The sequence below is a fragment of the Vespa velutina genome, chromosome 12 (assembly GCF_912470025.1).
Source record: "Vespa velutina chromosome 12, iVesVel2.1, whole genome shotgun sequence".
Lineage (NCBI taxonomy): Eukaryota > Metazoa > Arthropoda > Insecta > Hymenoptera > Vespidae > Vespa > Vespa velutina.
Genome location: NC_062199.1, coordinates 3,107,743 through 3,129,297, shown reverse-complemented (window position 1 = coordinate 3,129,297; position 21,555 = coordinate 3,107,743). Strand labels below are relative to the sequence as shown.

The window sequence follows — 21,555 nt, the reverse complement described above, 5'->3', positions numbered from 1 at the left end:
TCTCTTTCCGTCTCTGTCTTTTTCTCTAAATCCATTTAAACTTAGCCACAGTTTTAAAGTGAGAACAGTCTCAGGAATTTCTCATTTCGCTAGCAAGCATTATTCGACAAAATTGTCCAGATATTACATTAGCCGAGCTATGCGTATAATTAGCAAACGTACGTATGTAACATACATACGTATGTATGTATGTATGTATGTAATATATATGATGTGCAATGTATAAAAGATAAGATATTTTTGCAAATGAAATTTTATCGGACGATTTTTTCTTTTTTTTTCTTCTTTTTTCTTTAAATTGAATCTTATATAACGAAGACACATGTACACACACGCACGCACACACACACACACACACACACACACACACGATAGATTTTTTTCTTTTTTTCTTTTTTTTTTTTTCTTCAATTAATATCAATCGAAAAAAAATATTTTACAACGACGATCGGCATTCTTTCATTTAAAAGTAATTTAGAGTTATAAAGATAACTATGAATCTCAGGATAGAATGAAGGAAGAAAGTCGGAATAAAAAAGAAAAAAGAAAAAAGAAAAAAAAAAAGGAAGAAGAAGAAAATGTTCTTATTACGAAATTCGATAGAAAAAAAAAAAAAAAAAAAAAAAAAAATAATGAAGAAAATGAAAAAGAACAAAAAAAAAGAAAAAAAACAAAAGAAAAAAAAAAAAGAAAAAAAAATGAAAAAAGAATACGAGGAATGATATTCTTCCCTCGTGTTGGTTACATCTCCGAAATCCGGAGAAGAACTGGTGGCTTCGGGGTTAAAGCAAAACGGCGCCGCTGCAAAATCCGGCCGGCGTGGTGTCTCGCGTCTCTCGTGTGTTAGTACTCGTTGAAGAGAGAAGGATGGAAGAGCGCAGGCGTCCAGAGTCCTGTGGCGGCAAGCGAACTCCGATTTTCTCTAGTGTCGCGTCAACTGCCGCTGGAGAGCCCCGTGTGCATTTCACCCCGTGTACTTATCAACCCCCATTTCGCGTGACTTTTCCTATTCCTCTTTCTAGTTCTCTCTATCTCACTTAGGACATATACATTATACACTTTGAGAACAACATACTCGTTCATTATCACTTACAAACTATTTTATTAAAAAGCTCCTGGATAAATCTTTTTATTTTCTATTTCTTCTTCTTCTTCTTCTTCTTCTTCTTTGTATTTTTCTTTCTTTCTTTCTTTCTTTTTTTATTTATTTATTTATGTATACCGATATATATATCGGTATACATAAATAAATAAATAAATAAATAAATTAAATACAAAGTATAGTAAAAATTTTTCAATCTGCGTTTGAATTTTTCAGTCGTGTAAGAGTGACGTCATTTGAAGGGACTATCAATCCTATTGGTAATATAGAACGTGCGCCATGAGAGAGCAAGACAAAACTGAAGAAAATACGAGGAAGATCGTGAAAGAGAAAGGAGAAGAAGGATTACTTTTCTTCGTGTTATAAAACTGTGCAGTTCTTCTATTTCCTTTCATTCTTTCTTTCTCTCTCTCTCATTCTTTTATTTTTTTTTTTTTACTCTTTACTTTTTTCTTCCCGTCGTTACTTTTGGACAGCAGTGGTGCTTCTTGTTTTCTTTCCCTTTTTTTTTCCCTTTTCTTTTTTTTTACATTTTTTTTTTCATTTCTTTTCTCTACTTTTTTTTTTTTTTTTTTTTTCTTTTTTCTTTTTTCTTTTCTCTCTACACGGAGTTGTGCGGTTTGGTAAAAAGTACTCTGAAAGAACGTATCGAGGATGTATCGATGCTGCCGTTGCTGTTGTTGCCGTTGTTGTTGCTACTGTTCCTGTTACTACTATTCCTGCCGTTGCTATTACTTCGTGGATACTACTACCATTCAGACGACGTCGTTCGAATGTGCAGGATCGTTTGTATCGGACGCAGGTGAAGCATGAGGGAACTCCTCGTATCCTGGACGTAATGGTAAGTCTTCTTTTCTCTTTACTACTTCTTCCTTAATCCCTTTTTCTTCTTCTTCTTCTTCTTCTTCTTTTTTTCTCTTATTTTTTTTTCTATTTTTTTTTCCCACTTTCTTTCTCCCCTTTTACAGATGATAATTTAAAGAGACGCATGTTATACTTCTTAATCGAACGTTTCGTTCGATCCTTGGATCGGATTTGAGGAAAAAAAGATTTATCATATTTTCGATGGGAATCGAATCCAAAAAATAATCATACATAGACATTATATATTTACGCATATATATATATATATATATATATATATCTTCTCGCAAGAAAAATTAATCTCTAATTTTCTAGATATTTTTTTTGGTTACATAGGGAAATAATGTCACTAATATAATTAGCATTGTTTTCTCTTTGCTATGTATATATTAGGTGGACCGGAAAGTAATGTCGTTTCTGCGCATGTCGATATTTGATTGTTATTAAAAATAAAAACTTGTTAAAAATTTATTTGTTTGTATTTAATTTAAGAAAGCGACATTACTTTCCGGTCCACCTAATATATATATATATATATATATATATATATATATACGTCATTCAAGCAATATAGTCCCTTATGTAAAATATAATCTAAGTCGTCGACTTGGCAGTAACAGTAGTAGTAGTGGTAGTAACACGTGCGGAAACGCACGTGCGAAATTTCACATAGTTACAATTTACTTGCCCTGTCATCTCTATATTTAGATACTTCGAATATACCCTTTCGTTTGTTTGTTTCCATCGTCGACAGATAAAAAAAAAAAAAAAAAAAAAAAAAAAAAAAAAAAAAAGAAAATGAAAAGAAACTTTAGGGAGTTATCCTCACTTGGACAGAGAGAAGAAAATCTTTTTTTTTTTTTTTCTTTTTTTTTTTCTTTCGCATAGCCAGCCATTCGGCAATCTTTTATTTCACTTCGAAATTGCTTTAACTCGACGTGAAGATAATTTGAAAATCCTTTCAACGAAAGTTTTCTTAATTACAGGCTGGAACGCTCGTAAAGCGTTAATCGACCATTTGCTCTCTCTCTCTCTCTCTCTCTCTCTCTCTCTCTCTCTCTCTCTCTTTCTCCATATATTCTTTTTTTTTCTCTTTTTCTTTCTTTCATCGAAATAAGAATTAGAAGGCTTGCTCGATTCGTAATTACACGATCTTTCGTCAAGAGTTAACTTATAGTCATGAGTCACTTTTAGTTAGCAATCGTTCAACTCAATGCTGCAAGAGAAATGAACAGAGATAGACAGACAGACTGAGAAAGAGAGAGAGAGAGAGAGAGAGAGAGAGAGAGAGAGAGAGAGAGAGAGACAGTTTGGAGCTATTAGCTATTAATGGCATATGTCGTAGAGCACAATCTACATACTCAAGTACCTAGGCAGTGTGCACTAGACACAATGGCGTCTAGTGAGTTTAGTCTCTATCTACTCATCAACGAAAACGTTTGAGACAGAAGAGAGAGAAAGAGAGAAAGATAGAGAGAGGGAGAGAGAGAGAGAGAGAGAGAGAGAGAGAGAAAAAGAGCAGAAGTACATTAAACGGTCCATTTACCTTCTTTTTTTTTTTTTAATTCAAAATCTCACAAAGAAAAAGTCCTTTCTCTCTCTTTCTCTCGTTCTCTTTCTTTCTCCTTCTTTCTCTTTCTTTTTCTTTCTCTCTCTCTCTCTCTCTCTCTCTCTCTCTCTCTCTCTCTCTCTCTCTCTCTCTCTCTCTCTCTCTTTCTCTTTCTCTCTTTCTCTTTCTCTCTCTTCCCCAAGCTTTGCCATTTACTACTTTTAATAGCCTCGTTAAATGTTTCTTAATAAACTTAAATTGCCTTTTTATCTTCGATCTTCTATCCCATTGAAAGCTTCGTTTTATTAGAATTATATACATATGTAAAACTACGTGCAATTTATTGTTTAATCGTTTCTTGTATAAAGATTTAATCTTGCAAATAAATAAAACGTATTCGTTTTGTCTTTAAAACGAATAAGATTTGGTAAAGAAGAAAAGATATTTCGATAATCGACGATATTAATCGATGATTTTCGAATACCGAACGACACACGATCCTTGAAATCGTTAAACATACTCGACTTGTGGTTGACACGCCTACGTATTTGACGTATATGACAAAAGCGTGACGCGAATTGCCATTGGTCGTCGTCATCGTCATCGTCATCGTCATCGTCATACTTGCAATTGTCGCGTGTAAGTGACATAGAAATTTTCCCAGATTTATATCCGGCGAAGAGTTTGATTATGATCCGATAAAAAAAAAAAAAAAAAAAAAAAAAGAAAAAAAAATGAAAAAGGAAAAAAAAAACAAGACCATCGAATTCAAATCGTTCTCTTTGTTTCGACGTAAGACGGCAAAATCGTATTACTTCGTAATTTTACGCTTCAATTAATTTACGATTAATACGTACGAGAATGTGTTTAGATATTGAAAGAGGAAATGATCATTTATAATAATAGTTTTAATAATAATGATAATAATAATTATAATAATAATAATAATAATTAAGAGAATTTATGAGTATACCGCTGATGATACCGTTCTATTATTTGGTACGAATATTGCACATTTTCATTCAAATCATTAATAAACGAATCGTATTTAATTGACGATCAGTAGATAAAACGAATTATCATAGCGTAAATTCGATATTATTTATTTATTTACTTATTTATTTATTTATTCATTTTTTCTTTTTATATTTTTATTTTTTTCCTTTCTCTCTCTCTCTCTCTCTCTCTCTCTCTCTCTTTTCTCTCTTTCTCTTTCTGTCTGCCTCTCTCTCTCTTTTTTTTTTTTTTCTTTCTTTAATATCGTTTCGTCGATATAATCTCTCCATGAGATATATGATTTTATGAAAATATCGAATACGATAGTTTCGAACATTATTTTCAATCGTCAAATTTTTAATCCTCTTGTAATTTTCTTACGTATACGAGAACGTAATGGAGGATCAATTTTAAGAAATACGTGGATACTTACGACGTATACGATTCTTTTTTTTTTTTTTTTTACTTTCAATTAGGTGCGAGGGACGAAATGGAAAAAGTCATAAAGTTAAACGTTTCGAGTTTCGAATTCGCGATAAATAAACTTTTCTCGAGTACTCTCTTAACGTTTATTGAATGGAAACTCACGTGTTACGAACGTGAACGTGGAACCTATATACCTTTACGATGGACACAAATTTTGGACCGATATCGATCGTATAGCAAATCCCCTAAAGAAAGATTACCTATAGCTATTAATAGCGAATATTAGGAATATATATATATATATGTATACATAGGTTGGTCCATATAAATTGTTACTGTAAATTATTTCCATTAAAATCGTCATATAAGAATTCTATTTTTTGTATGCATTTCTGTGTGTACATTTGAAATCACCTGTTCGAATTATGAATTTAGGAAGAAAAAAAAAAAGAAAAGAAAAAAGAAAGAAAGAAAGAAAGAAATTAAAAAAAAGAAAGAAGTTCGATAAAAAATTATTTAAATGTCTCTAGCCAATTAAACACTTTTTCTATCATGTAAAATATAAAACAAAAAGTATAAAATAAAAGTAAAAGATAAAGTATTAATGTAAAAAGGAAAAAAGAAAAAGGAAAAGAAAAAAAAGAAAAAAAAAAAAAAAGAAAAAGAGAAAAAAAAAGGATAAAATATAAAATGTTTAATAATGATCGCTTATGATAATAATTTATAATAATTAAACATGATTTATTATGCGCGTAACCTTATAACATTGAATTTTAATCGTTTATCATTATCAATTCATTAAGATCAAAATGTCTTTCAAAGATGTTTCATAATATAATGAAACCCGTGGACGTATCATAGTTAGATCTTAAATTTTGTCTCACGATAAATACATATAGAATTGTTTGAAAGATCTTCTTTTTTCTTTTTTTTTTCTTCTTCCTTTTTTTTGTTCTTTTTTTTTTTTTCAATAACATTCCAAACTTTCTACGGAATTCAGAAAGGAAACGGAAATCAGACTATTGCATGTTTTACTCGCCCAGCAAGGATATAACTTTCGTATATATACATACATACATACATACATACATACATACATACATATATATATATATATATATATATATATATATAAGGATAGTAAAGAATGTTGAGTTATCGATTTTCTTTGGCAATGTTTCTTCTAAATTTAAAACGACCAGGTTACTTATCCTATCTTATCGTTCGATTTAATCCAGTTAAATATACGTTTATTTAAACATGATTTAAAAATATCGATTTCTAATAAATGAATATTAACGTAGATATAGATGGACTTTTGAGGAAGATGATAGAGGATTTAGTATGTTAGTTTGATGTTGTTGGTTTCATCCTTTCTTTTTTTCGTCTTTTTCTTTTTTTGTCCTTTAAGAATTTGATCACTTTGAGGAACAGATGATGTACTTACCACACACACACACACATCCATACACACACGCATACACACTGATGTATACGAAGAACCCATAGATACTAACTAAGCACCATTAGGCTTATATGCTTCTATATATACTCTATCGGTAAACTTGCAAAACCGCTATCGCCGCGGTTCATAATTCACGCATCAGCCTCTGTCGGCCATCGAGCCACAAATTAACCATATTGCTTGTTTCCGGCTAGATGCTGTTCAACGCTTGCGTTAGTTTTAGTTTATGAGATCGCTCGAATAAATAATCCATTTATAATTTCCGTATCTTTAGATATACACACACACACACACACACATATATATATATATATATATATATAAATATATACACATACGAATACATATAATGTTGACCTTTTATAATTGTTATTTAGTAGTTTCTTTTTTTTTTTTTTTTTCTATCCTTATTCAACGATAACGATGATAGATAATAGTACTTCTCTGTTGGATATAATAATCGATCGTCGGATTAAAACTTACTCGTCGCCAAAGCAAGCACGATATCATCCTCGCTTATTAATCGATCCAAATTCTCTTTCTCTCTCTCTCTCTCTTTCTCTCTCTCTCTCTCTCTCTCTCTCTCTCTATATATATATATATATATATATATATATATATATATATATATATATCTTTCTCCTCAATAACGGGATTGATAAAATTAAAGTTCACGTATGAGATAGACGTTTACAGGATGGGATAAATTTCTGCAATTTAGGATAACGACCACTGAAGCCGGACTTAAATGATAATTAAAGGTGGCTTATTTTTCAACGAGAATCGTGGACAAATTATTTTATCTCGATTCTATTAAAAAAGTGTTTCAAAGTGATATAAGATAGATAGAGAAAAATACCTGAGTTAATAGAAGGAAAAAAGATAAAAAGAAAAACAAAAAAAAAATATATATGTATATATATATATATAAGGAGAGAGAAAGAAAATAAAAAGGAAAAAAAGAAAAGAACGTAAGCTCTTTGAATGAATTAAGAAGGAAGAATTGCATTCGAATGAAATAAAAATGTGACGAAAGAATTAAAATCTCTCTCTCTGGAGAAGTTTTTTTCTTTTTTTTTTTTTTTTTTTTTTTTTTTTTTTTTTTTTTTTCTCCCTCATTTTTAAACAGATCAAATTTATGAACGAACATTATAATTGATGTTAATAGATATTTATCTTGTTGATCAATTGATTGTAACGAGTTTCTATTTGATCATGTTACGTTTAGAAATGAATAGTATTGTATGTAGTAATGGTTTGCGTTAATCAACCTCTACAATTTGTACGTAGAATAAAACGATCGTATTTGCAATGAAGTAGTTGTTAACCACTTGTCAAAAACAACGAAACGGTACGCGTCACCGCAATCGTTATTTATTGTAAATGTTTTAATCAAATTATCGTCAGTATATATACGTGTATATATATATATATATATATATATATATATATATATGTATATGGAACAGTAACGTTTCGAATTTAAAAATGAAAATGCTATCTCCGGTGGTCGAACGTATCGATCAATTTCTTTTTTTATTTTTTCAATTTTATTTTATTCTTCTTTCTTTTTATTTTGTTTCCGGTTTTTTTTTCTTTTTTTGTTAATTCTCTCTCTCTCTCTCTCTCTCTCTCTCTCTCTCTCTCTTTCTCTTTTCAAATCAATTCTTCCAAAATATTTCCATGGAATTAAACGTTACATTAAAATTATAACAATGAGTTCATTTATTTTAAGAAAATATTACACGTGTTAGTTCGATCGATTTATAAAAAAAAAAAACGATTATTCGATAACTCTCATATACGTACGTGTCGGTGTGTTATTAGAGAAGGAAGGAAAAAAAGAAAAGAAATAAAAAATGAAATAAAAAGAAAAGAGGGTGGGAGGGAGGGTTGGGAGATAGGGGGCCTTGGGAAAAATAAATTTTCTTTCTTTTTCCTTCCCCTCCTCTTTTCATTGCACGCGATTGCGTAGTCATTTTACGGAAAGTACTATTATTCCTCAAAAGAAATCAACAAAATGAGAGGAAAACACGCACGCACAGGACCCTCGTATTACAGTAGTAACATTGTGATAACGATTGCCAACCATGTTTCGATTTTGTACACGCTTCCTTGAGATAAAACTTAATGAACGAGTCATTTAATTTATTCCACGGTAGATTTTTCTAACTAATCTCTATCATTAGTAGTCGACCGTGTTGTATTTCTTTTTATCCCTCTTTCTTTCTTTATTTTTTCTTTTCTCCCCCCATTTTTTTTCTCCTTCCCTTCCTCTCTCTCTATCTCTCTCTCTCTCTCTCTTTTTCTCTTTCTCTCCTTACGTTTTAGAAGTCGTAAGAACGATTCGAGATAAGATTAAAAAGAACGAAATTATTCTCATTTCGTTTTCTTTTAATTTGATATCGAATGAAAAATACGTATAGAAAGAACGACGATGGTTTATAATTATAACCAAACCTTTTGATAATGAATTCAATAGGTATTTTCAATCGAATCAATAACGCAAGTCGATTAATAAGCGAGAAATACCAATCGATAAATAGTACTGAACACATTATTCGTGAAATCATCTGTGCATATATATATATATATACATATGTGTGTGTATATATATATATATATATATATAGGTATATATGGGTATGTACTTAAACGTATGCACTTTGGATATAGAAAGTAATACTCGTTCTCTTCCGCATATTGTGCTGCACCCTTCGTAGTATAGTTCGACCAATAATACTCGACTCGCGAGAACGCAATGCGCGATTTTACGATCGAATCGGTAGAACACGTTGCCCGAGCACACGTTTCCCATTGCTATTGCAATTTTCGCCAGTTTCTCTTAAATTTACTACCACGAATTCCGTCGGCTACGATTATCGATTACGAGCCCTTTTTCTTTTTTTTTTTTTTTTTATTCTCTTCTCTCTTTTTTTTTCTTTCTTCTTTCCCTTTTTTTTTTTTTCCTTTTTCATCTTCCGGTAATTAAACGATCGTTAAATATTTCCCATTGTTTGTTTTAGACTCTCGAAAATATACTGAGAGAGAGAAAGAGAGAGGGAGGGAGAGAGAGAGAGAGAGAGAGAGAGAGAGAGAGAGAGAGAGAGAGAGAGAGAGAATGGATCTACAAATTAGTTTTATGAAAATTTATTTATTTATTGTTTGTCGTTAAATATACTGAACTATATATATAATTAAAAGTATATAATTGGAGGAACATTACTTATCATTCTCATCAGATGGATCATAATTTATAATCATATAAATAATAGTTCATAAATCATTGTGATCAATGTATCTACTTTGCATCGAGTGTAATCATGGAAATTGTGTGAATGAGATATCGTTATTAAAAAGTTAGACGATTATTAAAACGCATGGGTGCAAATATTACGAAAAAAAAAAAAAAAAAAAAAAAAAATAGAAACAGAAAAAGAGAAAATGAAAACGTAAATAAAGATGCACGACAAGAATGACGAATCAAATGATTTCCTTTCTCTTTTTTTCCTTTCTTCTATCTTTCTTTCTTTTTCTTTCTTTTTTCTTTTCTCTTTCTTTTTCCCCTCTTTTTCTTTTTTTTTTTTTTTTCTTTTTCTTTTTCTTTTTCTTTTTCTTTTCATAAGCAAAATTTTCCTTCACGCGTTTCGCAACGCACATTTACACAATTACAAAATCAATTGTCATCGATGCGTTCGTTCACAATTCCTCCAAGACGAGATGAGGATTCAGTTAGTCCGACCAGTCATTTGACTAGATTAGTCAGCTACCTAGACTAGTCAGCTACCTAGACTAGTCAGCTACCTAGCTAGGGATAAAGCAAACAGCCATTAAGTTCCGAAGCTTGATGCACCCTAACACTAACATCCTTGTGCTTTCTCTTCATCTCATCGTTGTACGTCCGACTCCTTTCTATTTGTATATATATATATATATATATATATATATATATATATATATATATATACCATTTGAATCGCAGATAGAGGAGCGTTCCGGCTCGGTAGGACGTGAGAACGGAATCGATTAAGCGGAAGGATATAGTTTAGTAAGAGAAGGAGGTGAAGGAGAATGAGTGGTTGGAAGGGGGTAAGGGGTACAGGTGAGGGGGGGGAGGGGGGGGAAGGAGAAGTGTGCGTCAAAGATGTGTACGCGAGCGTGTAAGCTCCATGGACCAAGTAAATGGAAAGGCAAATTTCGTGAGACAACGTCTTGCATTCCGACCTAACTGTTTCTCTCTCTCTCTGTCTCTCTCTCTCTCTCTCTCTCTCTGTCTCTCTCTCTTGTTTTGGGTAAATCAAACAAAGCTTGTTTACGCAATGTCATCGTCCAATGGTTCCTTCCTTCCTTCCTTCCTTCCTTCCTTTCTTCCTTCCTTATTTCCTCTCTTTCTTATCTATCCTATAAAAGAGTTATACGAGTTATAAGATCTTACGTTTCGTGCGATATCTTGAACGCTTCGAAGCGCATCGCCAAGATCGATCGTTGATATCAAAATTAAGGTTACCAAAGGGGAACGGAGATTGAGATTGTTCTTGTTATATCAGCATCTCACGTAAGATCATCTTCTCTAACATCATCCGACCATATATATATATATATATATATATATATATATATATATATATATATATGTATATATGTATGTATATATATGTAAATTTATATGTATATATATATATTTCTTCATTTAATTGTCCAAGTATTATCATTCGTGAAGATAATAAAGAATTATCTTTGCGTGATTTGGAATTAGATATTTGATCATTTCATTTCATTTCATTTCATTTCATTTCTATTTCTATTTCTATTTCTATTTCTATTTCTATTTCTATTTCTATTTCTATTTCTATTTTTATTTCTTTTTTCTTTTTCTATTTCATTTCATTTCATCGCATAGCATAGCATCGCATCGCATCGCATCGCATCGCATTTTATTCAAACGCATTCGCCACGTAAATGAATAATGTTTTAAAGAAATTTTCATGAAACAAATGTACAAAGTCCTAATCCTCGTAATTTTATCGTATCCAACGATAATAAGAACTTTTTAATATTTTCGCGAATAATCGAGTTTTCCTTTTTTCTCCTTCTTTCTCTCTCTCTCTCTCTCTCTCTCTCTCTCTCTCTCTCTTTCTTTTTTTTTTATCTCACCCTTTCATTTTCTTTGCTTCTTTTTTTCTTTTTCTTTTTTTTTTAATTCTTCTCTTTTCTCTTCTTTTTTTTTTCTTGTTCTTCTTTCCATAAAATTTATTCAAACTCTCGGCATCTCCTCTCCGACGTCAGAAGAAAGTTTGTTATCTTCTGGCAGAACGTGAAACTTTCCATACGTAATTTTTTTTTCTTTTTTTCTTCTCTCTCTCTCTCTCTCTCTCTCTCTTTTTTTTCTCGTAGGCTTTACCAACTCGTTAACGACTCGGAATAATTTCCTGTGGTCTACTCCTCATCGTGTCACCTTTTAATGAGGGTCATCATAGTCGTTGATCTTCACGTTATTCCTTTTTTCTCTCTCTTTTTTTTTTTTTTTTTTTTTTTTTTCTTTCTCTCTCCTTAGAACCTTTGCAAATCGTAAAAAGGGAAAATAATGATGTGCGGGACGATATAAAAATCGTAATATGCGGGTATCCCAATTGGGTGGGAAAACATATTCTCACGATAATCGAAAGGTAGAAAAGTTATGCGGGTGACCACCACCAGCATGTTACGAATATTTTCTTCGATCGGGTAGGTCCATGTGTGTCTGAGAATGCAATCGGGAACTTGAAAATTGCTTTTTCCGATACTGGTAGAAGCCCCGTGTCTATGTGCCTCTCGTATCGTCACTTTTCCTTGGGATACCAACTTCCAAAGTTAACCAATCGAGTTCCCTTCGATATCATCCACGTGGCGAATAGCAATTTTCGAAATATTCGGACCTTGTCATCTACAAAATCGATTTTATACATTTCCCTTCTTTGGATATTACTTTTGTCATATTTAATATTCTTCATTTCTATTATCTAACTAAAGTATTATGATATCGATCGTTACCCCGACACTATACTTTTTTTTTTTATACTTTCCCAAGCTGAAGCTGACCTTTGTGAAGTTTCACTTGAACAAGTAGATATATTTGATACACCGACATTCATATTCCCAAGGAATAAGTGCTAATAGTAACACGTAGTAGTAGTAGTATCAGTAATAATAGTAATAATAGTGCTAGTGTGTGATAGTAGTAGTAGTAGTAGTAGTAGTAGTAGTAGTAGTAGTATGTACGTACGTACGTAACATCCAGTGGATCTCGTTATCCTTGCTTCCACTCTACGACGACGTTATTTCCATTCGAAATAACTTGCTAGTACGCTTCACCGATCGCGACCGATGGAGCCTTCTCGAGGAGTTCTCTCCTGCTTGTAGAGAATTAAGACGAAGTGCTTTAACCGAGAGAGAGAGAGAGAGAGAGAGAGAGAGAGAGAGAGAGAGAACGAAAATGTAAGATATAGAGCTCGCTACAGTTACCGATTTGCTACCGACTATGCCTTCTAATCGCACTTTATGCGTTTAGGAGATAGGACGATTTCGAGAATATTATAGCTAGTTGTACGTTTAGTACAGGAAATGGCACATTATAATACGTCCTTTGCCTATTCTCCTATAGTTTATCGATGATCTCGAACTTACGTCTCTCGAAATGCGATAGCCCTGTAGATATAATACATATATATATATATATATGTGTATGTACATACGTATGTACGTATGTATGTACACATATATATGTATATAGCTTATGTATATTCTATAATGTTGACTTGCAGTCTCGATAGCTTCACAAGATTAACTATACTATATATACATATATATATATATATATATATATATATATATATATATATATATATATATATATATATATATATATAGAATCATACATAACATTAGCCACGAAACTTACTCATTATTCTATCTATGATAACATAGAGAGATTATTATAACGTAATAAAATGTTGTTGTAGTCATGTTTTAATAGTAAATGTGGCGGCAAATCATTCGATCGATAAAATGCATATAGAGTGTAACAAGGGAAAAAAAATTTTCTCCACAAATTTCATATCTTCCCTCTTCACCACATCCGCCCTTCTTCCACACCCACCTCCCAGCCCCCTTCCCTCCATCGAAACCCATGGCCTTTTTCTATTTTTATCGACCGAAATAAGAAAATATTTGCCACAGGAGAGGATACGCGAGACATAAAAGAATCTCCAAAGGGAATCGTTCCCTGGACAATCCACGTCTCGCAATAACAAACGGCAAAAGGTTAAAGGAAAATGAAGATGAATAGGAGAGTGACTAGATTGGATAGTACCGAGTATGCGAATTCTGTTATCGTCGTTTGAATTCTCTCTCTCTCTCTCTCTCTCTCTCTCTCTCTTTCTCTCTCTCTCTCCCTCCATCCCTCTCTCCCTAAAGGTAGAATCGATCGTGGTTGGCTACCTTTACCTCGACGGACTCCGTTCGACCATAAATCACGGCACAATATGTTGGTATTGCTACCAAATGGCCTTGAATACAGGCTGTTCGTTCGCACGAGAAATAGGAAGAGAGAGAGAGAGAGAGTGAGAGAGAGAGAGAAATTGACGGAATAGACAACGACGTTATCTTTGCAACTTCCTGGGAAATTAATTTTGAAAAATAATTAATCTGTGTATTTTACATTGACTCCCTCGGTTTTACGGATCGATCTGATATTAGAAAAGTTTTAATGAAATTTTTCTGATCCTGTTACTACCGCGAAAGAAATAATAATAATCCAGATAGGTAAACTTTTTTTTTTTTGCACTTTTATCTCCTCTCTCTCTCTCTCTCTCTCTCTCTCTCTCTCCCTCCCTTCCTCTCTTTCTCTCTTTCTCTCTTTCTCTCTCATAGGAAGAGACAGTTGTTAGGATGAACGGTGGTAGGCAAATTATCGGTAGGAACGATGCTCGATTGTACGTGGTCCGGCAAAACCGTATATCCATGCCCACTAGTCATAATAAATCAAACGTTTTTGCAGGACAACGTATTTGGCGTCCGCGCTCAAGCCACGAATCCCACTAACACCGCCCACTTGGCCGGACGCCATTTTGACCGGACTCTATATTTCGAGAATAGCAAAATATGCGATATTGTAGTTGGTAGTAAGCTTCCTTCCTTTTTTTTCCTTCTCTTTCTCTCTCTCTCTCTCTCTCTTTCTCCCCCCTCCCCTCCTCTCCGCGCCTCCCCCCTCTCTCTCTCTCTCTCTTTTTGCCACGAGTAAGAACTTACTCGTAGTAGGATCTTTCGAAGAAATGTCTTCTCATAGATTTTGCATCTCGTTTCATTAGATTTTTAACGATTTGAAGATGAACGAGAGAGAGAGAGAGAGAGAGAGAGAGAGAGAGATAGAGAGAGAAAGCGGGGGAAAAAGAGAGAGAGAGAGAGAAGAGAAGATTTGCGGATTTTGCCAAAGCGTTTTTCAGTATTGCCGATTGCCTCCGTTATCTGTATACCGTTGTTTGTAGTCAAATGCAGACTGAAACTCCACGTCGAATACGTTTCGATGGAGCAAATAACGCGTTTACAAAGAACCACCGACATCAGTAACCCCTTTCTACGTTATAACGTAACATATAAATCACTCTCCCTTTGGGCTGATGGTTGGTTCGACACGAATTCGGTCGCAAGGTCGCGTCAATTGACCGATAGCGATAATTGCTTTTTGCAGGCGTACGCAGAGATTCAATCAGGGTCACTCGCACGAAACGAATTTAGATCGAAGCTCGCGTTCCCCTCTTCGTCTGTTCTCCCTCTTTCACTCTATCCTTTTTTCCCCCCTCTATCCTCGCCGTCGCTCACCCATCCCCTTATACACCGTGAAAATGGTGGAATAGGCCAACTAGCGGTAGTAGTAATTTCTCATACTCGGGGTGGATGGATATGCCTTTTAAAATCTGTCCATATAGATTACCGAGATCCACGATATCTACAACAAAAGAGAGACACGATTGGATTTCAAGTGTAACCGAATAAACTCTTCAATACAATTCGAATGACGTTAATAACGAGAACGTACATATATATATATATATATATATATATAACAAGACATGCATATGTACGTACATACATACGTACATACAATCGATAGGATTTAGCATATAAAAAATAATCATTATCCATTGAGCGAAAATAAAATAACAACGCTTATTCGAAGAGTTAATCTCGGCTTATCGTTCCTATCTTTTTTTTTTTTTCTTTCTTTCTTTTCTATTTTTTTTGTTTTTTTTTTTTTTGGCCACTTTTTTTGCATACATTTTTTTTCTTTTTTTTTTTTTTTTTTTTTCTTTCAACGAACCATTTCTCTAAAAGTATAAAAAGTAAAGAGAGAAACGAAACAATCGAAATGACTTTCTTAATAAAAATTTTTAACGTACGTACATATATATATATATATATGGATTTGTTCGGTGCAGTTGAGTGCATTTCGTTAGATGATTTTGAAACAAGTAGGTTGACATATAGAGAAGAATTCTATCGGCAAAGTGTGTGTTTGTCTGTGTATATGTATGTGTATGTGTGTGTGTGTATGTGTGTGTATCTGTGTAGGTGTTCGGATGCGTGAGTGGAAAAGCAAGCGTTTGCATTGCGCGGTCAGTCAGGCTTGTTTATGGCGAGCATGCATACACAGGGTGCCTTCGGCCATTTGTCCGGGATGTTTGTCTGAAAATCATCACCAACGACGACGCATCATTATCATTCATCGTGCATTCGTGACATTTCTCGCAACGAATCCAATGATGCAACGCGTGTCGAAGCAAGATAAGTCGTGGGACCGACTACATGCTTTTTTAGAATTGAATCTTTCGATTTAAGTAATAACGTTTAGAGGAAAGAGAGAGAGAGAGAGAGAAAGAGAGAGAGAGAGAGTGAGAGAAAGAGAGAGAAGTATAATAATCAATATCACAGAAAGAATATTTTACTGATACTATTAGAAAATATATGATATCCTAACACAGGAATGTATAGAATTATTTAATTTATTGATAATATTACTATCATGTTCGCGTAAAATACACGTATGTACACAAACATATAATCTACTGATGATATTACTATTATGTTCGCGTACACTTATACATTTATACATTTACACACATACACACACACACACACGCATATATATATATACATTTATGTGTACACTTATACTCATCTAGTTTCATAGATTTACAAGAGAATATTTATTTTCTACCAGGCAATGTTCGAAACATTCGTAGGATTATATTTCATCGTAATATTCGTTCTCTAGAATAGCATAGGATGAGAGATAAAGATAGAGATAGAAATAGAGAGAAAGAGAGAGAGAGAGAAAGAGAGAGAGAGAGAGTATTATCAATCTTTGCAGGCCGTTGTTAAAAGGCGAACTTTCCTAGCTGCATCTACCTTCCGTATACATAATCCTCACTTTATTAGGATGTATTTCTCGAAGGCGATGCGTCGTAAATATTCCCAAGTCTTCTCTCTCTTTCTCTCTCTCTTTCTCTCTTTCTCTCTCTCTCTCTCTTTTTCTTCCTCGCTTTCTCTTTCTCTCTCTCTCTTTCTCTCTCTTTCGTACCCTACCCTAGTCTTCCTTTCATTACCGGCTTTATTATCATACAACAATATTATCCGTGCCACTACCGAGATGACGGTAATTATAGCACCGTCTCGTTAAGTGCATTAATCTAATTTGACGAACTTGATAAAAACTCAATTAGCTTTGCATATATATATATATATATATATATATATATAATGAAATATGTCCTGTACGAAAATTGATTTGAGTTTTTTTTTCTCGACTGAGTTAAGTTAGATGAGATGTAAAGGGGATGGTAATATTTCTGTATATCGCACCTAGCGTGAAAGTCCAATCGGTTTTCTCTCTATCTCTCTCTCTCTCTTTCTCTCTCTTTTTCTTTCTCTCTTTTTCTTTCTCTTTCTCTTTCTCTTTCATTGTAAACGAACAAGTTTAGCCTTGATAATTCTCCTTCTCTCTCTCTCTCTCTCTCTCTCTCTCTCTCTCTCTCTCTTTCTTTGATGTGTATGTATGTGTGTATGTGTGTGTATGTATGTGTTTAAGCGAAGCATACGGTGGCCGCTTTTGTACGTCGAACTCTACGTACGATAGGAAGGTTAATTAACATCGAAGTGCTTTTATCGGAAATGAGCGGTGAACTTCTGTGGACGCACGCGCACATGTTACTCCTTCTCTTGTTGCTATCAGACAGAAAGAGCGAGAGAGAGAGAGAGCGAGAGAGAGAGAGAGGGAGAGAGAGAGAGACAGGGCTTTATAAATCTCATTTTCCATCAAAAAAGATAAAAAAAACGTTTATACCTATTACAAAAACCAATAACTATTATTTCAATTGAAATACTTTTGATATTTTTCCTATATTTAAATTTGCAAAAGAATATTTTCATTTTATTACCTTGTACGTCGGTATATATAAGAAATAAATAATTCGAATGATATCCCTAGTCAACCACTGCAATACATACTTCATTTTGATAATTATTTGTAAATGTATATATATAATATATAAATATATATATATATATATATATATATATATATATATATATATATATATATATATATACATTATATATATGTATAGACTAATCATAGTTATTTATTTCAAACGTAATCGAGTATAAATATTAAAAGCGTGTATGTATATATTATATAAAACAAGATTTATAAACGAGATAGATATGTTACATGGATATTGAAGCGACATTCGGTGAATATGTAACAGTTCCGCATAATTAATAATATATCCGTATAATTAATAATCGCTCCTGGACTAGCTTTTATATATATATATATATATACATATATATATATATATATATATATATATATATACAGCTTATATATATATATATATATAAAGCAGTTAGGTTTTAATTATGTGATTAATATTCCATGCGTTAATAATCGACTGATCATAGTACCGTATCGTGTGACTTTATATTCCAAATGTTGCAATTGTCCGCTTATTATCGTCGAGCTGTCAATAGTAAAACACCCCAACAGATCAATAGAATAATGCTTTAACAGTTCTACCACCTCGTGTTCGCACTTTAACGCGATTGAAATTTTTCTTGTTTTTTTTTTTTTTTTTTTTTTTTTTTTTTTTGTTGAGAACTCCTTAGTACTATTGTTAAAATTATTTTGTTAAATCTGTGTTCGAGTATATACGAACGTACTGTACGATTCGTACTTGGATTCGAACGTTCAAAATTTTTTTTCTAAATTCTTCATCTTCTTCTTCCTCTGTCTTTCTTTCTTTTCTTTATTCTTTTTTTCCCCCCTTATTTATTTATTTATTTTTTTGCTCTCGCCGTTATTCCCACAATTTCTTTAATTAAATCTCGTAATCGTTTGCGAGAGTTATTTTCCTACATTTACTGGCAAACACGACACTACCACCTACACATATCTCTCGGCTACTGGAAAGTAATAAAAGTACGATATTTGATTTTCGAGGTTTGGAATTGGTTTGTTTTCCCGTCTCTATTTCCTCGCCGTTCAAACGTATAACAACCTCTTTTTTTTTCTCTCTCTCTTTTCTTTCTTTCTTTCTTTTTATTTATTTATTTATTTATTTTTTTCTTCTTCTTCTCTTTTACATCTAAATATCGTCAATTGCTATTGATGTCAGTGTGACACTTTCAGAATTTATATGGAGTAAGCTTAAACTTTAAACAAATCCTATGAAAACAAAATTCGATCAGCCTTGGGCGCTACCAAGTACCCCATGGTTGAATAGCTTTCAGTATTCTAGAGGCCACCAAGCTAGAGCGATATGAAGTATTTACTAGCCGCACATATCATACCCGAGAGACCAACGGAATCTCTACAATGAAATCGATCTGCTTCCTATCTCGAAGCATCCCCCTAACCCCTAACCGCTAACCCCTTCCACTATTCATATACCCCCGAATAAACTTCAAAGATAATATTCCCTTATTTACCGACTTTCGATATGTAATACTTCGTCCATATCATTTTTCTACCTTACTCCCTTATACTCACAAGCTTGCTTTTCACTGAAGTACATAATTCATGTCGTATCTTTGGAAACTCATCTTTTCTTCTTTTCTCTTTTTTCTTTTTTTTTTTCTTTTTTTTTTTTTTTTTTTTTTTTTTTTTTTCGCTTCTTTCTCTTTCTTTATTTTATTCTTTTTTTTATTTTTTTATTTTTTTATTTTTTATTTTTTTCCCCCCTTTCAAACGTCAAAAAAATCAAAACGTAGATCGATTTAAAACGAGGATCAAAATATTCTGCAGAAATCGTACTAATTGTTCTCTTTTTCTTTTCCTTTTTTCTTTTCTTTTTTTTTTTTTTTTTTTTCACCTAATTTTTTCGACCCTTGCACGTTTTTCAACGGGAAATTTTCATTGTACGACGGGCGACAAACTTATGTCTATTTTAAAAGTTATACTTTTTTCTCTCTCTCTCTCTTTTTTTTTTTTTTTTCTTTTTTTTTTCTTAAGAAAATCAATGTATTTCACATTAAAAAAAAAGTTAAGCTTAAGTGATTTCTTATTCTTGATCTCAAAATATTGCGATCAATTGCAAATCGTCAAAAGATCGACGAGGTATATATTTACTTACACCTTAATTCGTACAATTTAATCGTACTATAAATATGTACGTGGGTACTTTTGTAAATTTTGTCAAACACGAATATACGTTTATGCGAACGTATAAATGGCAATGTGCCAAAGTTAGAAAAGGGCATTGGGTTATGGACATTTAAGGAACTTTCTGTATTGGAACAGAGCCACGAACGAGTTGTAAACAGTAATATTATATTCTCATTATTGTAATCGTTTATTTTATGACTAAAACGATCGATCGATCGATCGATATATGCTTTTCTTTTTAATAAAAATAATTTTGCAAATATATCCTCCTCCCGGCGTATCACAACTTTCGATATCTTCTTTCTTATTACTTTGTTTCTTCGTTCGTTCGTTCGTTCGTTTATTTGTTTATTTCTTTTTTCATCTCCCGCCCCCGACCACCTCATCTCACCGTCTTTTTTCTTTCTTTTATAATTCCTACGTATTACATTCATGATTATTTTCAATTTAACCTTGAGATGATTGGATTCGCATGGATTTGCGGAAATGGGAAATGCATTCAAGGGGTTTAAATAAATCTGTTACAACGTCCTGTTTGTTGTTTACCCTTTCGTATAATCCATCTACGTATACTTACAATATGTGGATTGTACGACGACACGTAGTAGATAGGATCATCGTTTCGATATGTAAATAGAAATAATGATTTTTACAAATGTAAAAGAATAAATGAAAGTTGATTAAATTGTTTCGATGTTGATTAAACGATGACAACAATGAAGATTGATCTTCATCTCTCTCTCTCTCTCTCTCTATATATATATATATATATATCTATCTGTTTATCTTTGTCTTTTTCTTTTATTTCATTCGTCGATGGTTGTTATCAGTGCTATCAGTGGTAGTAGAAAGAGTTATTGCCTCCTTTCTATACGAATGACCGAATGAACGAACGAACGAACGAACGAACGAACGAAAAGATAACGTTTTATAACTCGCGTTTCGTACCAAAGCACAGAGGCTCTCCTTCGAATTCTCGAGTTCGAGTTCGATCTCGAGTTCGATCTCGAGTTCGATCTCGAGTTCGATCTCGAGTTCGAGCTCGAGTTCGAGTTACGAAACGAGCCGAACGAGAAAACTTTTCGTTCGAACCAAATCGTTCCTTTCCTCTCTCTTTTACTTTTCCTTTCAAAAAAGTATAGATAGACAGAGAGAGAGAGAGAGAGAGAGAGAGAGAGAGAGGCAAGGACAGATCCAAATGGAATCGATCGAAATTTAATTACGATCGAGGGTTCGCGTGCGCGCGCGCGCGAAGACGAGACCGGGAATAAGAAAAAAAAAAAAAAAAAAAGAAAAAGAAAAAAAAAAAGAGAGGGGAAGAAAGAAGAAAGTAAGAAAGAAGGATAGAAGGAAGGAAAGAAAAGAAAGATGGAAAGTAAAGTTTCTTGTAAAAATCGAATAAAAAAAAAAAAAAAAAGAAAAAAAAAATGGAGAGTTCGAGAGTTCCATCGTAT

General features: G+C 33.0%; 1 protein-coding gene across 5 annotated transcripts in view; it reads left to right on the top strand.

Annotated features, from left to right (window-relative positions):
- Nucleotides 1–21,555, top strand: part of LOC124953412 (suppressor of lurcher protein 1) — a 360,539-nt gene that overhangs the window by 23,027 nt on the left and 315,957 nt on the right. For 4 of the 5 annotated variants that reach the window (XM_047504753.1, XM_047504751.1, XM_047504750.1 and 1 more), the window contains one exon: nt 1,319–1,943. In XM_047504753.1, coding sequence (XP_047360709.1) covers nt 1,941–1,943 — 3 coding nt within the window. In that variant the 5' untranslated portion in view covers nt 1,319–1,940. Of the gene's footprint in view, nt 1–693; nt 974–1,318; nt 1,944–21,555 lie in introns of those variants that run through there. The other variant, XM_047504752.1, reaches the window with a different exon arrangement.